The sequence below is a fragment of the Zootermopsis nevadensis genome, unplaced genomic scaffold (assembly GCF_977971745.1).
Source record: "Zootermopsis nevadensis isolate Lab colony 2312 unplaced genomic scaffold, Znev_1.0 Znev_ptg000028l, whole genome shotgun sequence".
Taxonomy (NCBI): domain Eukaryota; kingdom Metazoa; phylum Arthropoda; class Insecta; order Blattodea; family Termopsidae; genus Zootermopsis; species Zootermopsis nevadensis.
Window position 1 is genome coordinate 16933259 of NW_028259160.1, and position 20739 is coordinate 16953997.

At 41.5% G+C, this 20739-nt stretch overlaps 1 protein-coding gene across 3 annotated transcripts; it reads left to right on the forward strand.

Annotated features, from left to right (window-relative positions):
• The first annotated feature begins 570 nt into the window (after positions 1-570).
• On the forward strand, positions 571-16150 carry LOC147872366 (uncharacterized). Of its 3 annotated transcripts, none has more exons than XM_087357009.1 (2): positions 571-1009; positions 3283-3709. In XM_087357009.1, the coding sequence occupies exons 1-2, from the start codon at positions 915-917 to the stop codon at positions 3377-3379; spliced, it is 192 nt and encodes a 63-aa protein (XP_087213135.1). In that variant the 5' UTR covers positions 571-914; the 3' UTR covers positions 3380-3709. The 3 variants fall into 3 exon arrangements, with proteins under 3 accessions (XP_087213135.1, XP_087213134.1, XP_087213133.1); XM_087357008.1 differs by lacking the exon at positions 3283-3709 and adding an exon at positions 14114-16150 and having other exon boundaries at positions 858-1009; XM_087357007.1 differs by lacking the exons at positions 571-1009; positions 3283-3709 and adding exons at positions 11095-11381; positions 14114-16150.
• The last annotated feature ends 4589 nt before the right edge of the window (positions 16151-20739 follow it).

Genomic DNA, 20739 nt, shown 5'->3' on the forward strand with positions numbered 1-20739 from the left:
CGAGTTACAGGCGAACATACGTACACACCTACGATTTAAATTATTTGCATCAGGTTACTCAACAGCAAGTAGGATTTGAGGTCTTCACAGCCTGAACAAGGCTGCCTTCTACTCAACAGTAGTTACGATGCATACCCCGTTATAATATTAAATTCAGCTCCCACCACGTTCATAGCAGACAGTGAAAGCCTAGTGCCCAGTGCAACAGCGTGAACGGATGGACTCCTTCAACTTCTTTCTTCTTTAATAATATTAATGCAGCGCCATAGTTTCTCAATTAATTTTTTCCACGTCTAATATTCCTTTCATTTACTTCAAACACCACTCGCATGAAGAATATTTCTGTGGCCTGCTGTGCTTTAATGCGTAACGCACAAGTGCGTGTATGACTCCTGACATCATAGCAGGCGACAGATTCTTGTGGATGTGTTGTAACAACCACGTGACCCTATGACCTCGATAACCACAGATCGCTGCTAATTTTACTCTCTCGGCACATTCAACAACATGGCGACTGAGCGAAATAATATGCCCTGTTGAATTACTGTGTCCTGACTGCCGACTGGCTGAATGAATCACGCAGAACCTTCTTCAAAAGCTGATTGTAGTACAGACCCTCCGCCTTTTATGAAGCCCGAAGTTTCACCATGTTCGTATTTAAGGTCTTATTGAGTTCGCCCATAGATCTCATTCCATGATGGTGGCAGCAAGGTCTTCTGAAGCAATGGTAAACTTCTACCAGACTACACGGAGCTACAACCCAGAAGACATCCATCTTCCTCATTAAGCACTTTCCCGACGACGATGTTTCTCAGTACCGTAATATTTACGAGCGGATTTTATTCTGCAATACTCGGGACTTTCAACGGTGGCAGAGACAGCAGGATGGAGCGTCTTCGGCTGTCCGGGTGGGGATGGGCGGACGAACGCTGTCAGCTACCGTACCGAGCGCCAGTGTGCAGCTGAAGAGGACACAACAGCACGCCGCTTCGGAGGACCGTCCTCACTGGTAAGTGGCAGAACTGAATCTTCAACCGTCTATATATCAACTTGTGCACTCGTTTCCTTTTAACGACGTCATTAAAACAATCCTCCACTGGACACAATCTTTATGTAGTTATATCCGTCTATAATCCTCAGTTATTACCATTCCGTCTGCTTCGAAGTCTTCCAAGTAGCCATTTTCTAAGGCTACTTTACCACAAAACGTTTGTATTTCTTTGTCATCGCCGTCAATCAAAATGTTTTTAAACCACGGCTACCTCAAGGACTATGCCCCTTTAGCAACACTGGGTGATCCGTGCAAACTGCAGTGTCCTAATGTAATTAATAACTTTAAGTGCACGCTTGCTACGTGACACTAAGAATCATAGTTTAATTAGTATCTTCTTTAACTAAATATTGGTAATTTTCATTCGTAAGTCAAATATTAAAAATTAATTGAGTTAAGAAGAATGAAAATGGGACGGGATTGTAGCACGCATGGGTATAGAATTTTAGTAAGCTAAGAAGACTCTTTTATATCAGACATTTAAGGGCAAAAGGAAGGAGTTGAAGATGAATAGGACACATCAGATTTTGGTCTACTGTTGGGAGAAAATATAAATACCGTAACATACAATCTTTCTTGGTTGATAACAAGAAAGTTTGTCGAAATGTGAAAGCAGGAAATATGTTCGTGTCTCTACCAGAACGGAAAACAAATAAATTCAAGGAAGACATTTGATAAAGCCTTTCATAATACGGCCAATATCAAATACTGGGCACGACGAATCAAAATTAGACTCGTGAAAAAGTTAAGAGAAATTTAAATTCTATGAATAGCTTCTGTCATTCATTTCGGAATCTTGAGTCTTATTCGCTAATAGAAACCTAAAAATTAAAATATAAAGATTAATTTTATCTGTACTAACAGTAAACAAAAACTTGAATTAATTCCGTCATGATACGAGCTTTTGTTACCACGTTGATGAATCTGTGTTACTTAATAGCATGAAATTTCCGACCACACAAATTATTATGCGTCTTCGGACGAATAGCACGGCGAGAACACATTACGAGATGGTCGTGTCTGTCCGTCTGTCCAATCGATTTAACTCGAGAACGACTGGACGGATTTGGACGAAATTTCGTGTGGAGGTTGAGCCATCCATTCAGCACATCAAAGTCATGATGTTGGACATTCGATATTCCGATACATAGTGCACTTTTCGAGCTTGAGAATAGTGTACGGCTGTGTGTCTAATGCACAAATTATTATAATCGTTGGCATGGTAACGGTGTTACGGGATTCTCGACCTTGTGAAGGTAATATTTCTGACTATACGTTTGTTATGCTTAAATTACTATATAACCTTTGCCACAATAACGACGACAAGGGATTGTCTGCCTTGAGGTTTGCGTTACTGATCATAAATTACCACGTCCCTTCGCGCCTACAGCGCCAATTGCCAGGACGTCCACTTTCTGAAGGTTGCCTTTGTCACTAGTCGAAGTTCCCATGCAACAAATTTATTCGAGTTTTACTGTGACAGTGTCACCATTTCAGCCCACAAAGCCACGGAACTCATTTCTAAAACCTTGACTAGTGATCTGCATGTTAAAAATAGTTGTTCCGGCTAGTAGCCGTGTGGAATGCGGTCCCCTGCGGCGATATAGAATAGGCCTGCTAAAAAGAAACGAATTCTGAAGGCAATCAAGAATATTACAGGCTGAAACAGCATGGGAGTGCACGTGGGGGGAAAGTGAATGTAGATGGGTAAATTTCGGTATCTTGCCATAAAAGATCCAATCAATCCTAAAACTAACTCACATAGCTCGACAACTATTCAACCTGATAATCAAATACTTAGTTAATTTTAGTATTTAGTCAGTCTAAGTCACGTGGACAGATAGTTAGTTAAATATGAAGGATTATGAGGTTTGTTTATTATAAACAAGGAGCTTTCTGGACATTATTCATCGCCTTGACTTTGTTATAAGCCAAGAACAAATCAAGACGATGGATAATGTCCGTAAAGCTCCTTGTTTGTCACTTAATTATTCGAAGATGGTGTCCTCTCGGTTGTACCGACGTCCAGTCTTGGTAAAAGTTTATCAACATTTCAGAGTGAGTTACTCATCATCCTGATGATAGAGGTTAGCAAGGACCTCTGAGAAGTTGATAAATTTCTATCAAGACCCAAAAGACAGGTTATCTGGGTGGTGTTCTAGCTTTCGAACTTCTGACTGAATTGGTCGGCTGAATCTCTGGCTATTTATTTCCGTTGTCTTTTAATGCAGTGATGTTGGAGAAGCTTGGAAGATGGCAAAAATGAACACCACACACGCTGACCAGCCATGTGTGTTACGTGTTGAAAACACGTCTGTACCCCGTTAACTGCAAACGTAAGAAGATGCCAGAATGAGAGAAAAAGAGGCTAGTATTAGCGGTCAAGAGATTGGAAAGCGGAATTCTAGATCATAATTAGAAGGGAGATACAACTGGGCTTTAGGGTACATTCCACACAGCAGAATGACGCCTTTAAAATATCCAATTTGCTAATAAAAAGAAGGACGATACTTTTTACAGTGTTGCTACTACCTTTCGATTAGAGTTACGTTGTGTCTCCTTGGCAACGATTATTCGGTATTACGCTTCGATTATTTTTATTTTAAAAATCGATTTATAAAGCACACGATTTGGAGAAAGTAACCTTCGCTTTCTCTGTCCCTTACACTTTCCCTGTTGTGCTTTCCTTGCATAGTCGGACCTCGTTCGCTCACTTGGATCGAGGTCAGCTTACGAGCATCCCTATGGAATCCGTACAGTGGCTTCCGCGGGAGACGGCTAGCACAGCGACTGGTCAGTCTCAGAAACAGGAAGTAACCCAGATTGAAATATTGGCAGCACTGCCCCCCGCGTGGGATTTATTAAATGTCGGCCTGTCACCTGATTCTATCACGTGATTCTGTGTTCTTTACATATCACACAGATTCAAATGGGGCTTACTTAATCCGTCAGACAAATAATAGGGTCCATGATCCCCCAGTGCAAGCCGACACAGCGTCGCTACCCACAAAACAAACATCGAAAATGGATTCGTGTTCTTCAGGTCAGGTACGCGCGGTCCCTTCGTCGTCAAAAGTTCACTCAGCAGGTGCCGGCTGTGACACTCGACCCACGGTGGACCGCGAATTTCCCCATCATCATCAGTACTATTGATACAGAGCATAGCCAGAGCCTGCGACTAAACTGTTGTCCGCAGAACCTGGAACTCCGCGACGACTGCCCAATTGAACTACAGACTTTTTAACGAGACGCAGACATTCGCTGTCGACAAATGGTAACGTGTAGATACCCTCATGGTGTAATACCCCGTTATCACCACAGACTTCATGCTTTTTTTGGAACCAATATTTCATTAAAGTTTCCTTTTTAAAACAGTCTCAATCCGCTTTCTTCCCTTAATATAACAAGAGTCAAAATTATTTCACTAAAATTATCGGTCAATATTCTTTTGTTTAGAAAATGAATGGAGCAAAAGTTAAAGTAAACAATAAACACTTCTTGAATATATTTTGTCTCTTTCGCTGGATGTTTTCCCCCTATTATAACTGGCTGTTGGTGCGAAAGAAATTTCCTTTATCCGTTTTAGTGCAACGGTTCAGCAATTTCTGCTGGAGAAACCAGGAGGAAATTCTTTCGTTACAGTTTTCGCTGAGTATGTTCGGGTGTTGAACCCGTGAAGCCTCGCATTTCACTGCCAGGTCCATAGAACGGGCCGCGTCGCTGATACGACGTCACGTGACATTCCATCTACAGTCGGTGACAATGTGTTAAAAAAATTGCACTAAAAAACTTATTACTCTACTGTCCTTTGGAATATCCGAACACATAGCAAAAAGCTGTTTTATATTAAACTATCAGTTAATCACAGACACTTTTGTGTTTCTAACACAAGTATCTTCTGCTTTAAAAAATGTCGAAGTCCGAAAATAACCCACCGTGTTCTTTCGCGACTTAATTGCACGAAGTTGATACGTAAAGGCAGACCATAACAGAACTCATGTTTAACCTTAAAAGCGTTCTCATTAACTTTGGTACAAGTTCATACAGAACTGACTACAGCCATTTCAGTTCGGACCGTCTCAGTCCACTCCACAGAACCAGTTTCGCCCAAAACATTTTGGGAACAAAGAAAAAAAACTATATTGTCATCGTCTCTGGAACTGCACCGCTAATGGACGAATTGTGAAACCCCCCAAGATGATACATGAGTAAATATGGAGCAACGGCGGAATGTCACTGATCGGGAAAACTGGACGACTTACAGGGAAAAAAAACCTGTCCCAACGCCACTTTCTACATCACAAATCCCACGTGATCTGTCCTAGGCGCGAAGCCGGACATCTGCTGTAAGAAGCCAGCTACGGCTCGGGGCGTAGGCCTCTTCAAGATCTACGACCTCCAATTTAAACATTTTTAAATATCGCGTGCGTTGAAAGAAACGCACGGGTGTATCACTAGCCCGGATTCTACTTCACCCATCCCTCTAACAGCAAAATAATAAAAAGCCACATGCCAAAACCAAGTACTAGATTCCCCACGCCAATTGTAATTGATTCTTAAGGGTGGGGCTGTAATTACCAGGCGAAATAAATGGTAACTTAAAACAATTCGCCTGCCGACTCTTGGACTGGACGGCGCACGACGTAAAAGCTACGTACGTGATTTCACTCGAAGTGCGACTAAGAATTTCGAATTACGATTGGATAAAAAAGTGTTATAAGAAATATGACAATTTCTATCAACAATTACGCTGCAAAAATAACGGCAGTTGAGCCTGAATAATTATTATTTCGACATTTAATTTCGCCACAACTGACGTAATAATATGTCTTGAGGTAATTCAGATTTCAAATTGTGTTGCAAAATGCTATCGGTTACCACAAAACCGAGTGAAATCAATTAGAAATAAATCTTTTAAAAGTTCAACTACTATTGTTTCCCAACAAATATTTTCTTTTCTTAACTTTATTTAGTCTTCATTAACGCTGATACTGAAACTTCGTGGGGGAAGATAAATTATAAAGTGAGCCTTGAAGCTGTGAAGACCCAAAGTGAATTGAACTAGCTACAGATCACATTAACCAAAACGTTCACCACTTTGATGCTTGCTTGCTTAGATTCATGTTTGTTTGTGCTCATAGAGACCTGTCAAGTTTTTAATAGTGAGGCAAGATGACAAAATGTTTTACTTCGCAAATATTACTATCAATCAGCAGCAAGATTAAGAAGTACTTCTAAAACGTGTGATGAAAACATTGAATTGAATTAGAATTCTTTTTACTGTTCAGATATGAAATTGATGGAAAAAGAACGCTGAGAAACGAGGGTAAGAGAGAGACAATCATAAAGGAGATAAAGGGACAGGAGATGAAGAAACCTTTGCGAAGGGAATTCTTTCCGCTGAATTGTAAATGGCCTTTTCTATTAGCAAGCCTGTAACATAGTTACAAGCCTCACAAACGCTACTCTACCCAAACACGTTCTCCACGACAAACGCCATAGGACTGAAAGTAATTATCACCTGACCCCAAACTGACAAGGTCGAAAGGGGGAGGGGGGAAATATCCGCTTCGTTTATTGAATCATTTGTCTGACTGTACATTCCCTGTTACAAGATGTTATGTGGAGTTTCTTACTCCATGTTACGTGTTCCTGAACGGTGTAACCTTACCAGGGTAAGGCCACGAGTATTATGGCCTTACAAGAGCGCGGACTGCCAGATGATATACTCACCCGGCGGTAATGACCCAATTTATCCGTCATTATTAACCTCTACCTGGCTCTAGACACGTCAGATATGGTTCTAAGTGAAGTGTTATCACTTTCTATTCAATATATTTGACGTAAATACGTCTATAAGGAAGGGTCATTCGGCAAAAATGTGTTACGAAAAAGGGAAACGAAAAAGTGCAACCTGGTTACCTAGTGAACGTCGTCTTTAATCGTCATTGTTGTTACCTAGGGAACGTCGTGTTTACTCGGCATTGTTGTTACCTGGAAAACGTTACATTACCTTACATTACATTACCTTACCTTACATTACATTTCATTACATTACATTACATTATATTACCTTACATTATATTACCTTACATTACCTTACATTACATTTCATTACATTACATTATATTACCTTACATTACATTACATTACATTTCATTACATTACATTACCTTACACTACATTACCTTACCTTACATTACATTACTTTACATTACATTCAGCTACCACAGACCCATCTGAAGCCTTACTAATTCAAGTTAAATAAGCAATGTCTTAATCAAACTTTACTCAATTGTAAAGCATGTATAAAGGAAATATTTAGAATAAAGCCAATATATAAACTTCCTTTCCGTATAGACGTATTTACGTCAAATTATCCGGAACCGTGGTTCCACTGACAACTTTTTTTTCATTTAATACTCAAAAGAACTCGAAGCCTTTATAAGTATCTTGAACTCAAAAATAAAATTCTGTGTTGGACAATTCTGTTTTTCATTCTAGATGTAGTTTTAAATAGAATAAATATTTTCAGTTTCACTACATAACTCCAATTACGTTTCTCGTGATTAAATAATAAAAAAGAAATTCCAGCAATTTCGAGACATTGGAAATGACGTCACGAAAAGGCCATGCATTATGCAACGGCACCTCGGAATTTATAATCTAAGAACGTGCAGAAGTGCTGGAACCTTGAGAGAGAACATTCTTGCAGTCACCAGTTCCCTCGACTTTCCTATATCTGGATCGCACTGAAAGCAATGATTTATGGGTACGGGGAGTTCGGGGGGGGGGGAGATTTTTGCATAATATTTATCCGATAAAGGAATCATCATATTCTACGTTATTTGCACAAAATGCGTGAAATAACCTCATGACGAAAAAACCTTACATGTCCACCCACGGAGGATTCCACGAAAGTAGTGAGCGAACAAAGGTCACATTTTGTGTTGAGAGGAGACAATTACATGGTTACGAATCAGATCAAGGATAATTATCAGGGCGAGTGACATGCATGCGATAGATGATAAATGCGTAAAAAAATTTCATCCGAATACCTCATGCAACGAGATCCCACGCAGAAGACCAAAGAGTGCATTGGAGGATAAGATAATTCCATCTTATGAACACAGAGTGGGGAGGGGGGGGGGCTGTGGATTTGATTAATTTCGGGTTCCCATGGCGACGGATATGAAGTTAACTCTCTTCTGGAATGTTGCGCCGTGCAGACTGGTAGAAACTGGCCGACGTTTCAGAGGCGCTTACTACCTATAACATCAAGACGACAGATAAAGCGCCTCTGAAAAGTCGGTAGATTTCTACCAATCTATACGGCGCAACAACCCAACAGAAATTAATGGTTCCATCTGGATGCATATGTTTCAAAAATATGTAAAACGATGGCGGACTTTTGTGAACACGGTAATGAACACACGGTTGTCATAAAAAGCAGGGGGCTTCTACTGAGTGCACTATTAGCGTCTCAAGGACTCCGATCCGTTGAGTTAATTTAGATACGAGGTGCGATCGGAAAGTTTCTAGACTGCGCCCATAAAAACCCGTACACTTATCTCAGGTATTAAATTCATCCATCACCCTCGAAGTAGTTCCCCTGGGAGTGAACACAACGATCCCAGCGCCGCTGCCAAGCCTAGAAGCATCCCTGGAAATCTTTCTTTGTCAGCCTGTCAAGCACCATCTGCGATTCTGCCTGAATCTCTTCTATCGTCTCAAATCTCCTTCCCTTTAGCTGAATTTTCATCTTTGGGAAGAGGACGAAGTCACACGGAGCTAAGGAGGGTGCGGGATGACGGCCATGGTGTTTGAGACCAAAAACTGCCGAACTTTGAGGGCGGTGTGCGCTGGCGCGTTGTCATGATGCGTCGCATGTGGAGTTCTTCCTTTAGAATCAGCTGACACGTCCCATAGCCTATCCCAACAATGTCGCACAAGTCGTTGATGGTACGAAGTCGATCTTCGTGAATGGCCTGCCGAATCTTCGTAACATTTTCGGGCGTTGTGCTCGAAGATGGTCGTCCAGAACGCTCGTCATCATCGACAGAGGTAACTAAGAAACAAATGCTAATTCGATGATGCCGGCTGGCACACTGATTCACTATGAATGTAGGCCGCACCCCCTAGCGGCAGAAGCTCGTACTACATCCGGTTCGCCCTCTATTGACACAGTCTTGAAACTTTCCGATCGCACCTCGTATGTAAGATTTGAGGTTTTCACAGCGGTGAGTATGAAGATTTATGTCTTCTGGGTTGTTGCGCCCTGATGACGGAGGCAGTATGACCTCTGAAACGTTGGTTAACATCCACCAGACTACACAGCGTAACAACCCAGAAGACAGAAATCTTCAGACTCTGATGACGGAGGCAGTATGACCTCTGATACGTTGGTTAACATCCACCAGACTACACAGCGTAACAACCCAGAAGACAGAAATCTTCAGACTCTGATGATGGAGGCAGTATGACCTCTGAAACGTTGGTTAACATCGACCAGACTACACAGCGCAACAACCCAGAAGACAGAAATCTTCAGACTCTGATGATGGAGGCAGTATGACCTCTGAAACGTTGGTTAACATCGACCAGACTACACAGCGCAACAACCCAGAAGACAGAAATCTTCAGACTCTGATGATGGAGGCAGTATGACCTCTGAAACGTTGGTTAACATCCACCAGACTACACAGCGTAACAACCCAGAAGACAGAAATCTTCAGACTCTGATGATGGAGGCAGTATGACCTCTGATACGTTGGTTAACATCGACCAGACTACACAGCGCAACAACCCAGAAGACAGAAATCTTCAGACTCTGATGATGGAGGCAGTATGACCTCTGATACGTTGGTTAACATCGACCAGACTACACAGCGCAACAACCCAGAAGACAGAAATCTTCAGACTCTGATGATGGAGGCAGTATGACCTCTGAAACGTTGGTTAACATCGACCAGACTACACAGCGTAACAACACAGAAGACAGAAATCTTCAGACTCTGATGATGGAGGCAGTATGACCTCTGAAACGTTGGTTAACATCGACCAGACTACACAGCGTAACAACACAGAAGACAGAAATCTTCATACTCTGATGACGGAGGCAGTATGACCTCTGAAACGTTTGTAAACATCCACCAGACTACACAGCGCAACAACCCAGAAGACAGAAATCTTCAGACTCTGATGATGGAGGCAGTATGACCTCTGAAACGTTGGTTAACATCGACCAGACTACACAGCGCAAGAACCCAGAAGACAGAAATCTTCAGACTCTGATGATGGAGGCAGTATGACCTCTGAAACGTTGGTTAACATCGACCAGACTACACAGCGTAACAACACAGAAGACAGAAATCTTCAGACTCTGATGATGGAGGCAGTATGACCTCTGAAACGTTGGTTAACATCGACCAGACTACACAGCGTAACAACACAGAAGACAGAAATCTTCATACTCTGATGACGGAGGCAGTATGACCTCTGAAACGTTTGTAAACATCCACCAGACTACACAGCGCAACAACCCAGAAGACAGAAATCTTAATTTAGATAGTTCGTATCAGCTACTTTGTCAGACACTAAGCTTTAATTTAGATTTTGGTGTTCTAACTTAAGTAAAGATGTCGACTGTGGTCTTCTGGCTTTTTGCCTCGTGTAGACTTGTGGGTGGTTACCAACATTTAGGAGAAACGTCGGTGCCCAGCTACGTGACAACCCAGAAGCACACCGTTCTGCATCGCTCAAGGCGCGTACCGCTAGCCATTACGAGAAAACACGGTGAGAGCATCAGACGCGTATACGTAAGGCCGAACGAATTACTCAACAGAGATGGCGCAGTAACGCAACGCCTACCTATAACGGCGGAACGGAATCTTCCGGAAAACTAGACCTGAACAGAAAATCTCGTCTCTTGTCTAAGAGTAACGAAGCTATTTTAATGTTTCCACTTTCACTGTAAATGTCCCTCCCCGCTTCTCCACCGGAATTACCGGACCAGCCTCGGTACTCGGTAGCGTTCGAACACAAGGCAGTAGTCCAGTGGAACAGTGATCTGTCGGTCCATCGCCCTGTCTTCAAGGATAAAGTGTTGCTTCTGGAATCGTACACCCTTGACTCTGTTTCCTCCAAGGTGATCGACAGAAAGGGACGGAGCCTGAATCACATGATGATACGCTTGCAAGGTGCCTGGTGTCTGATATAAAACGCACCCAGTTACATACGCCGCTCATAGTGTGACAGGAAACCACACAGATTACGCATTTAACAAGTGTTTGTTTACGAATCTTATTCCATCAAGTGTACCACGTATTAGGTGAGTTCATGAACGTCAGTAAGTGTTTAACACCTTAACGTAAAGTGACGCAGGCCGGCGGCCCTGGAGACAGGACAGTTTAACCGCGTAGACATCAGCGCGAAAAATCATAATTTGCAGAGTTGCTACCTAAAGTTATAAAGACGTATTCAAAAACTTTAAAGTAAAATTTTTACAGAACAATTTTTTTTTCGTATGGTTATGCGAGACCCTTGCTTCAACCCTCTGAAGTCTAAATTCGTAAAAATATTTAAGAATTCAACGCGTACCGCAAAGAAAACACCACACTTCACTGTTACAAAGATCAAATGGTTAACGCTGTTTACACCGAGAATCATACAATACCCATTAGTACATTCTGTGGACAAAATACAGTGTTACTGTTAGTCAAAATTAGGTGGAACGTATAGTTACCACTAAATTTTATAAAGATTCGAAAACAGAATACTTCTGACAACACCTGCACAGTGATAATTTCGAAAATTTGTACAGTTCGCTGATTATTAATAGGGTAATATGACGTAAAGAAGGCGAATGAGATGGGCAGGGCTTGTAGTAGGCATTGGAGAGATGAGAAATTCATACAAAAGCTTTGTCGGAAACCGTGAAAAGAGATCACATGGAACGCCTAGGCGAAACAAGGAAAATTGCGTATTGTCTAGGTTTGAATGATAATCTAGTGATTGTGAATACGTTAATAAACAATAATCCCTAAAGATGAGGTTAGTATGTCCCTCCGAAACTTTGGTACAAGCCGCGTTGCAACCAAAAAACCAGAATCTATATTTAAACCACCGTGAGATTCTGATACCAAAATTGTTCCTTCAGTCACTTGGAATGTTTGTTACCTTTTCCCTTACTGAGTTTGTCCGTTGCTTAACCATTGCGTTGATTACGTCACGTAATCAGCTCCTGCTCTGTAAATGACAATGTCAGTGTCTGAAAGCCACGGGCAAAACTTAACGAGCAGAAATCTTAGATTGCGGTGAACTGGTTAGAAGCGGGCCATATCGCCTGAGCTAACCAAATCAGAACAAAATAATGCGATTGCTAGTAAAAGGGCACAGAAGCTGCGGGCAAGCGAGATTACGGATGGAATGGTGTTGAGGACATCAGGAGACGAGCGATACCAGACAATCACGAGTGTAAACACGCGACTTTCTAGCGACTACTGCCAACAAGCACAAAGGTTATTCAGCACCAAGTCCTGGAAAATGCCATCAGTGTTCCCGTAACAACTCTAAAAACAAATTATTGCTTTTCCCGACTCTGAATATGATCTAGCAGACTGGAAAAAAGTTCCATCTGCTTCGGACTACGCAGGATTTTCATATATAATGTATTATACACGATTAGGGTCTAGCGATTAGAACGCTGGCCTTGTAATCCTGGGGTCTCGGGTTCGATTCCCGGCGGTGCCCGAATTTATAACTTGTGTTGGGCAAGGCCGTGGTCTAGGCAACACGGAGTTTTCCTCCGTGGCATCCCAACAATTACTCCATTCACACACAGAAGAAGGCAATGGCAAACCACTTCTGGATCATCTGCCAAGAACGTATATGAACAGGTCCCAGTCCGAGAAAAGGATGGAAGGATCCTGTTCATATGGACCTGTCGTTAAACAGAACACTAAATAATAATAACACGATTAGATAAATTATTTGTAATCCTCGCACAGATATTATTAAAATGGCGAAATCGAGGTGGGTAAGATGGGTGGGGCATGCAGAAATTCGGGGACCGGAGGGGGCTAACTCGATGCGACTGCGTAGCAATAATATCAGTCAACGAATTCTTCTTACGCGTCGTCTCATAGAAAGTTACAGCTGGCTTGCATACTGAGCCAGTGATGACGCAACATGCTAGAGACAATTACGAACTACCTGCATCGATTACAGTAGTTGATAACCTGACCGTAGCTTAGCAGTCCAATGTGAACATGAAGGTCGTTCATCACGTTTTCAATAGCCCACAGCTGGATGTTGTCACGTTCAATTCATTCAACACACTCACACAAATGTTTCCTTCAGACCCATTTTAATATTATGAATCCCAGGGGCTCTCGCCGGGGCAGTACCCTGCGGTCCATGTGCGCTCGCATGAGTTTCTTTATGTTCGTAGGCGTGTAAAGTCGTTCATGGCTAAATTACTGAAATTAGGGCGATGCCATTAATTGCATAACCTTGTACGTGTGTGGGGAGACAACATATTTCAGCCGACAACCACGAAGATTTCACGCAGATCGGAAGCTGATATTAAAATGGGCGTAAAAATATCTGACGCGATGTTACTGATTGGATGAATCTGGCTCCGGATACAGCTGATTCGAGGGCTCTTGTATTCGCGGTAATCAACATACGTGCTCAATAAAGGAAGGCGACTTTCTTAACAAGCTGCACCACCATCAGCTTTTAAAGACTGACTGCTCTAGAGAGTTAATAGTTACAATTTAGAAAAGTACACAACGATCATCAACACTGCAATAAAGTCCTTGTCGGGCGATCAGCTTCGTAAATACAATTAGTTTCCAAACTGCCCTGGAAGCTTCAAATATTATACGGGGTGGGGGGGGGGGCAGAAAGTTGCGTCCAATACGGCGCGAATAACTGCCAAGCTTTATGAATAAATATTCCAGCGATAATTGTAAACAGAAATTACCCGCTAACCTGTACATATCACTTTATAACCTCCGTATAGGGCAAGAGTTAAAACACTGAACTTGTTGTTCGCAGGCAAGATGGAGCCTCAAGCGACGTTCGCCTTTATCTTGCTGGCGATAGGTGTCACCAGAGCCCAGTTCATCGTCCAGGGTCCAGAGTTCCATTTCCAGGGTCAGCCGCTGACGTTCCACCAAGACCAACTAGTCGACCCTTCCAAGCGAGCTCTGGCGCACCGAGCCGTCATCGTCAACTCCGAGGCCGAAGCTCGACTCCCACCGTCGCTCCAAAATCCATTTTACAAGAATCCACAAATCGAGGCCGCCCTGGCTAAGGAGTCTTGGTTCACGCCCGGCGAACAGCAGGTCCGAGAGCGGGAGGCAGAGAAGATTCCACGCCAAAAGATTTACAGCATCCTCAAGAACGCCGGATTTGTGCAGAGGCGATGAACGAGTCATTACCACGACGTAAAAACGCCATTTTCAACTATAACAAGAATGTTCGTTCCCCCCCGTTGAGAAATTCTGTCGCGGTCACGAGGCCATACAGACTGGAAGACGACTCCATACTGTGATCGAACTAGAATTAAATACCGAGCGTCATAACACAAACACTAGTTCATGTCGACACGAGTTATCGTTGCTTCTCGCCTATTTAACACACAGAATGACACTGAAACGTATTCCAGAGGTTTCCACTTCGAATCTCGACCTGTAATTGGCCATCACATTTTTAGTTTCTCTGTGATTTTTTTAAACCTACTACATGGAAATGATAGGACCACAAGACCTTTCGTCAAAATTCCTTTCTCTTTTAAAAAAAATTATTTTTCCAGCGATATCACATTTTATTACATATAAAACCTCCGCAATCATATAACGCCATCTATTAAAATTCAATGACAACTAGATTAAAACACAGGCAAGCATACAGACCTACAATTACATATTCGAAACTGTTTACAAGGCTATCAGGATATTAAGAACGAAATTAGAAAGAAAAAACAGATCAAGTGCACGAGAAATGCGTGTCTTAACTTCACGAACGATTTAACCGTGTTCGATACTCGTCGTCTCAATAACGTAACTTGCCACGTCTACAAAGCGACGCAAAATAAATTAGCGTTACGAAAGAGAAGTGAGGTTAGTGCACACAGAGTCACGCAACGAGGAGACGTCACGAATCTTTATTCGTGACCATCAACTCACGCGTCGTGACGTAATGCGTCATTCCATTACAGTGTTCTCGACAGATGGCAGTGGGTGAGATACGAACAGTGCACCTCAACTTCTGTTTGAATCTCCAAAGTGTTTGTGAATGAACTCGATAGAGAATGGTTTAATTTCCCGATCAGTGCTTCTCTTACCTTTCTTATTTTATTTAAGCAGCATGTCTATGGCATTTTTTGGCATCCAAATGCCCCCTCGTCTTTACACAGGGAAACAGTTCAAATCTTACAACTTTTGGAAATCCTACAATTTGATATTCCCTCTATAACATAGGATTATCATTATTTGAATCTCCTGTGACGAAAACTGATGAAGTCAAACCGATTAATTCTTCAAAAAACACTAACATGGTCTGGATCCTACTTGGTAAACGAAAACAATTTCTCATTTCGTTATTTCAAAAATAGCATTTACAGACCAAAACCCTTTCTCGCATATAAAATTTCATTACAAGCAGTTTTTTTATAATTTCTAAAAAAAACTTCTGCTGGTAATGAAAACGCGATCGGTTTCCTTATAAGAACGAACACGATTTTTGTATGTTAGACGAGCTCTGTGCTTTATAAAAGTCTGAAGTCACACGGCCCTGCGATAAACCTAAGTGTAACACCTGTTTCAACGTTAACAAGCCTGTATCGTGGGGCACACTCAACTAACTTATCCATACGATACGTGTAATAAGATTATTAACCGATAATAAGCAGTTTGTAACCCAAAGGGCAGCTACCACTCGTGGCTGGTCACTGGTTTTGTGATACGACCTATATGTCTTATGTTATTCAATAAGCTGTTGTCTCTGAATGTGTGATAATGTTAAGTATGTACACTCTTATGTTATTATATTTGTTTATATGAATTAAAACACGTTTTATGTTGTACCCAACACACAGACACGTCTGTCATGAAAGCCAGAATTTCATTGGGTCAGAAAAGACAAAATTTTAATTCAAGCCTTTGGACACCCCCCCCCCCCCCCGATTTATGTCTATCCAGGTGAATAGTTAAACAGAACACTAAAGTAGGCCACGTCCGTTTCCTTCCCGATGCACGCGTATGCTCTCGTACCACAGTGTTTAACCAGCGCAATAGAGAAATCGTACTTAAATGTGCTAAAAGGCACAGAATGCTTGTGACGTAAGAAGAACACGACCCACATGTAGCAAATGACACGGTCAGACCATCACGTCAGGAATTTTGAACCATTTATGCCAAGGACCCAAGATAACAGAAACTATGAAGGGCACTCTGAATGCGGGAATAAAGTCGAAACGTGTCGCCAAGCTGACACATCACACAAAACAACAAATTATAATTAAAATAATTATTATATTTGTTTACCGTCAAATCACAATAAAATAGTAAGATAAGATAATTAAAATGATTAAAATATCATCTTATGTTCCATATCGAGCATTCGATTTACATCGGAACATTCACAACATGTTTCGGTTTATCAAACGGTCATCAGGTGTAAATTATAAACTTTTAAACTCAAATTACAATTATTTATAGTTTTTACAATTTTATCATTTTATCGTCTTTCTCAGTATACTTTTTGGAAGTTGTGTCTAGATATTATTAATATAACATTATTGTTGACGTGGTATTTTGATGTTTTACCAGTCATATATGAAATAGCAATCGGTTCAGATGTGTTGTGAATGTTCCGATGTAAATCGAATGCTCGATATGGAACATAAGATGATATTTTAATCATTTTAATTATCTTATCTTACTATTTTAATGTGATTTGACGGTAAACAAATATAATAATTATTTTAATTAATATCACAATATGACGCAACTATACTATCTCAGAAATTATAATTGATCAAAATATTTAGTTTTGAAAGCAGATTTTAAAAAATTCTTGATCAAAACTCTGGCGTGTATTTTCAAAATAACGCTAGTCTGCCTATCACGAGGGACAAGACAATACGCACCTCTGAAAAGGGGTGTCTCCACGGAACAGACAGCCCTACATACTACGCGCAGAAACAAGGATAACATTCAGATGGATATCACGCAAGGACGACTGTCTTCTGGGACACTGCGCCGTGTACATTTGTAAAAATTCATCGACGTTTCAGAGGATCTTACTGCCGCCATCATCAGAGCGAAAAGTCATGATCGATCTGTAAGTCGCCGTGAGAACCAGAAATCCCACCTCATGAAAACGCATCGGCGGGTGTGGAGAGGATTAAACTGGCTCAGAATAAGGACCGGTGGGCGGTGGCTCCTGAGTACACGACAGTGAACCTTCGAGTTCCATAAGAGACTGAGTTTTTCTTGAATAACGCCGTCAGCTTAGCAACGAGGACTTTGTTCTTATCAGCTCTTCGTATCGGCAAAAGTGGAAATGATGTTGTATTACCGATTGAGCTACGATAATATTATTCGTGAACTAGAGCAAAGAAACACCTAGGAATCAGCTTCACGCTCCAGCCACTTTAACGTCTTGACAATCTACGTACACTAAATTTTATAAGCAACGACGCCATCTCTTGTTACTAAGTCGCATCACGACGTGAAAGTATCAAGTCTTAGGATACAGCGACATCACACGTGGCGCAGACGAACTTCCTGCCACCATAAAACACAAGAGAGTCGTGCTCCGCATGTGGATCGCGTACCACCAGGTCAGGCCATCAAAATTTCGAAACGGACTACGTTTCCTGCTGGATTCAGTTCAAAGACAACTGAACAACGCTAAATAAGGGGCCCTGGAATTACGAACGTTGCCAGTTTGGACAATTTGTTTGTAGAACGTAAAACGTGGATATAAAAGCTATTTATACACTGAGAATCATACGAAATCCACAAACACAAAATGAAAAGTTACTCTCTGTTGAGTCAGGTGGTACATATAGTTACCACAGGGCTTTTAAAACGTTAAATGTGTGTGATGTAAGACACAAGCAGGCCTCGTTATTTTTGAGGGAAAAAAACTACGGAAAACAGACACACAACTAATTAACAGGATTTTAAAGAAGTGATTCTCGCGAAGACAATTATCATTTATAAACGCAAACTTCTGCATGTACGCGTTTCTTCAGTACGAGAGGTAAATCACGATAACCAAAGAGACAAACACCACTTAAAATTCCCATTACGACAGCGCCTTTTTTTTTATATATATATATCGCACTAAAATCTAACCAAAGTGACGCAGTCTGTTAAAACTTAAAACTTGTAATAACTATTAAAGTGCAGTCGGATGCCTGGCTGCTTTTGTGTCCAGTTGACACACGCAGACACAATCCCTCGCTCTTACGTCACTTTACGAAACTCACTACCAATTAAAGAACTAAACACATCAACATTTTCCTCGCGTGTACCAACCCTCCGGAGACAAAGACAAAAAGTTGGTCCCGAAACAAACAAAGGAAGGTTGCACTGCGTACTTTTCACACATTAGCACACTTCGGTATTCGATGACGAATCTTAAAACTATACTTTCCCCTCTGTATCACCGTCGGGCGTATTATACAGGCCTGCGAGATGCATCTTAAATTCTAGATCGTAGACTAAATGCAGAATTGCACTGTAAAAACAGCACAATTCCAATTCCATACGAATTTCACAAATGGTGGACTGGGGAGAACTCAGAGCGAATCATAACGACCAGACGCTGACAAAACATGAATTTCATTAGCCTGGTTCTAGGCTATTTTCAAACAGCGATGTTTAAATTTAAAAAAAAAACGGGTTGTGAGATCATGAATCTGACTGAAATAGCCCAGTAAAACCTTGTAACTGACTGTACATTTCTTATGTATGAGTTGTGCAGAATTTAACTCCATTTAATTGCATCATAACAGCATACCGGTACTCAAACCCGGGACAACCCGAACGACAGCGACGTTTGGTTTATACCCTTCAGAAGAATGTGGCAGTAACAAGCGAAGATATGTACACACTTACGTAAGCAAATCACGTTTCTTGTCGATCGTGCGTGGCTCGTACAGCTCACGACAGCAAGAAGATCACGAATCGATTCATCCGTCGTTCTGGGTCATCACTCCGCGTAATAGCAGAAAACCGCGTGGCCACACCATCGCCACCTGTCAGTCATAATCTTCATTCAAGATCTTTCCAGATGTACACATAGAATATGTGATTACGCAATACATTTGCATATCTGCCCTTCAGGCAACTTCGTCTCAGTACAAATTTATACCGAGCACGTAAGAGCTCCAAACAAACTGAAATTATTTACCAAACAAGGAGAATGGTTATGAGGCGACGAACGAAACTGTTTTTATGTTTACTGAAAATACCGCCACGTTTATTGAGCCCCAAATCCTTCGTCAAAAGAAATGTTATCAATGAGTTCACCCGCCCGGCTTCTCCCTTGTCTGGTACTCAGAATGTGCGCGTAGATCAACAGATACCTGCAAAGATCCAGGATAAGATGCAGGGTGGGCGACCAGGGTGCCGATCCCCGGAACACAAGATTATTCTTTCCGCCAAATCCACACCGGTAATGAGGTTCACCCAGTTTCCTACCCGGAGCATACCGGAGTAAATCGGTCAGGACGAGAAGCTAACCGAAAACCCCATTCACTGTCGAGGTTAAGAATTGGCTGAATTTTATTCCTCAATTCACCCAGAAGTCATCACTGAGTTAACCTCGTTTACTTTTGTCATGCAAGTGACGTTAGGGTTCTCACACGTTACGTAACCAGCCACTGACTTCTTAGCACGGACATAACACAACAAATGTTGTTCAACTACTGCACAAGACTGTACCGCACATCGTGGTCCATCCTCTCCAATGGCAATCATCGATGAGTCAGAAGAGAACCTGTGCCCGATCAAATCGTGATTGCCCGCTCCCACATCATGGACACACGACAGATCTCAGCAAAAATAACAAATTCAGCGGTAAACATGCCCTCCAGATACCTGGAGCGAAATCCTTGTTGAGAAGCAAACATTCGATCAGCAGGGAAACTCGGAGAGTCCTATGGAATCCGCAGGTTCATTACCGGTGTTGACCGGTCCTTATTTATCTAAGTTCCGTTTTAATATTATACTTCTATCTGCGCATAGGTATCCCAAGTAGTCTCTGTCTTGCAGAAATTCCAAACAAAATTTCTTAAGCAGCTCACCTACCAATGCATGCTACATGCCCAGGTCCATCTCGTCCTATGATTTGATCGTCTTAATAATCGAAATTAATCTAAATATGAGATCAGGTCTTAAGATGACACTGTAGAAGCATTGATAATGAAAATTTTCATGAGTATTACTGTTTTCAAACATTAAGAAATATATATCAAATCTTGTCCGTCTAATCACAATAAATTCTTATTAAATATTAAAATATTATAATAATTAACATTTAAAATATTTAAAATATTAAATGATGTTCTTTATCGAAATATTCGATTTACATTAGACCATCATTTTTCACGACATGTTTCAGTTCCTAAAAGAACTATCTTCAGGTGTATATAATTATATAAA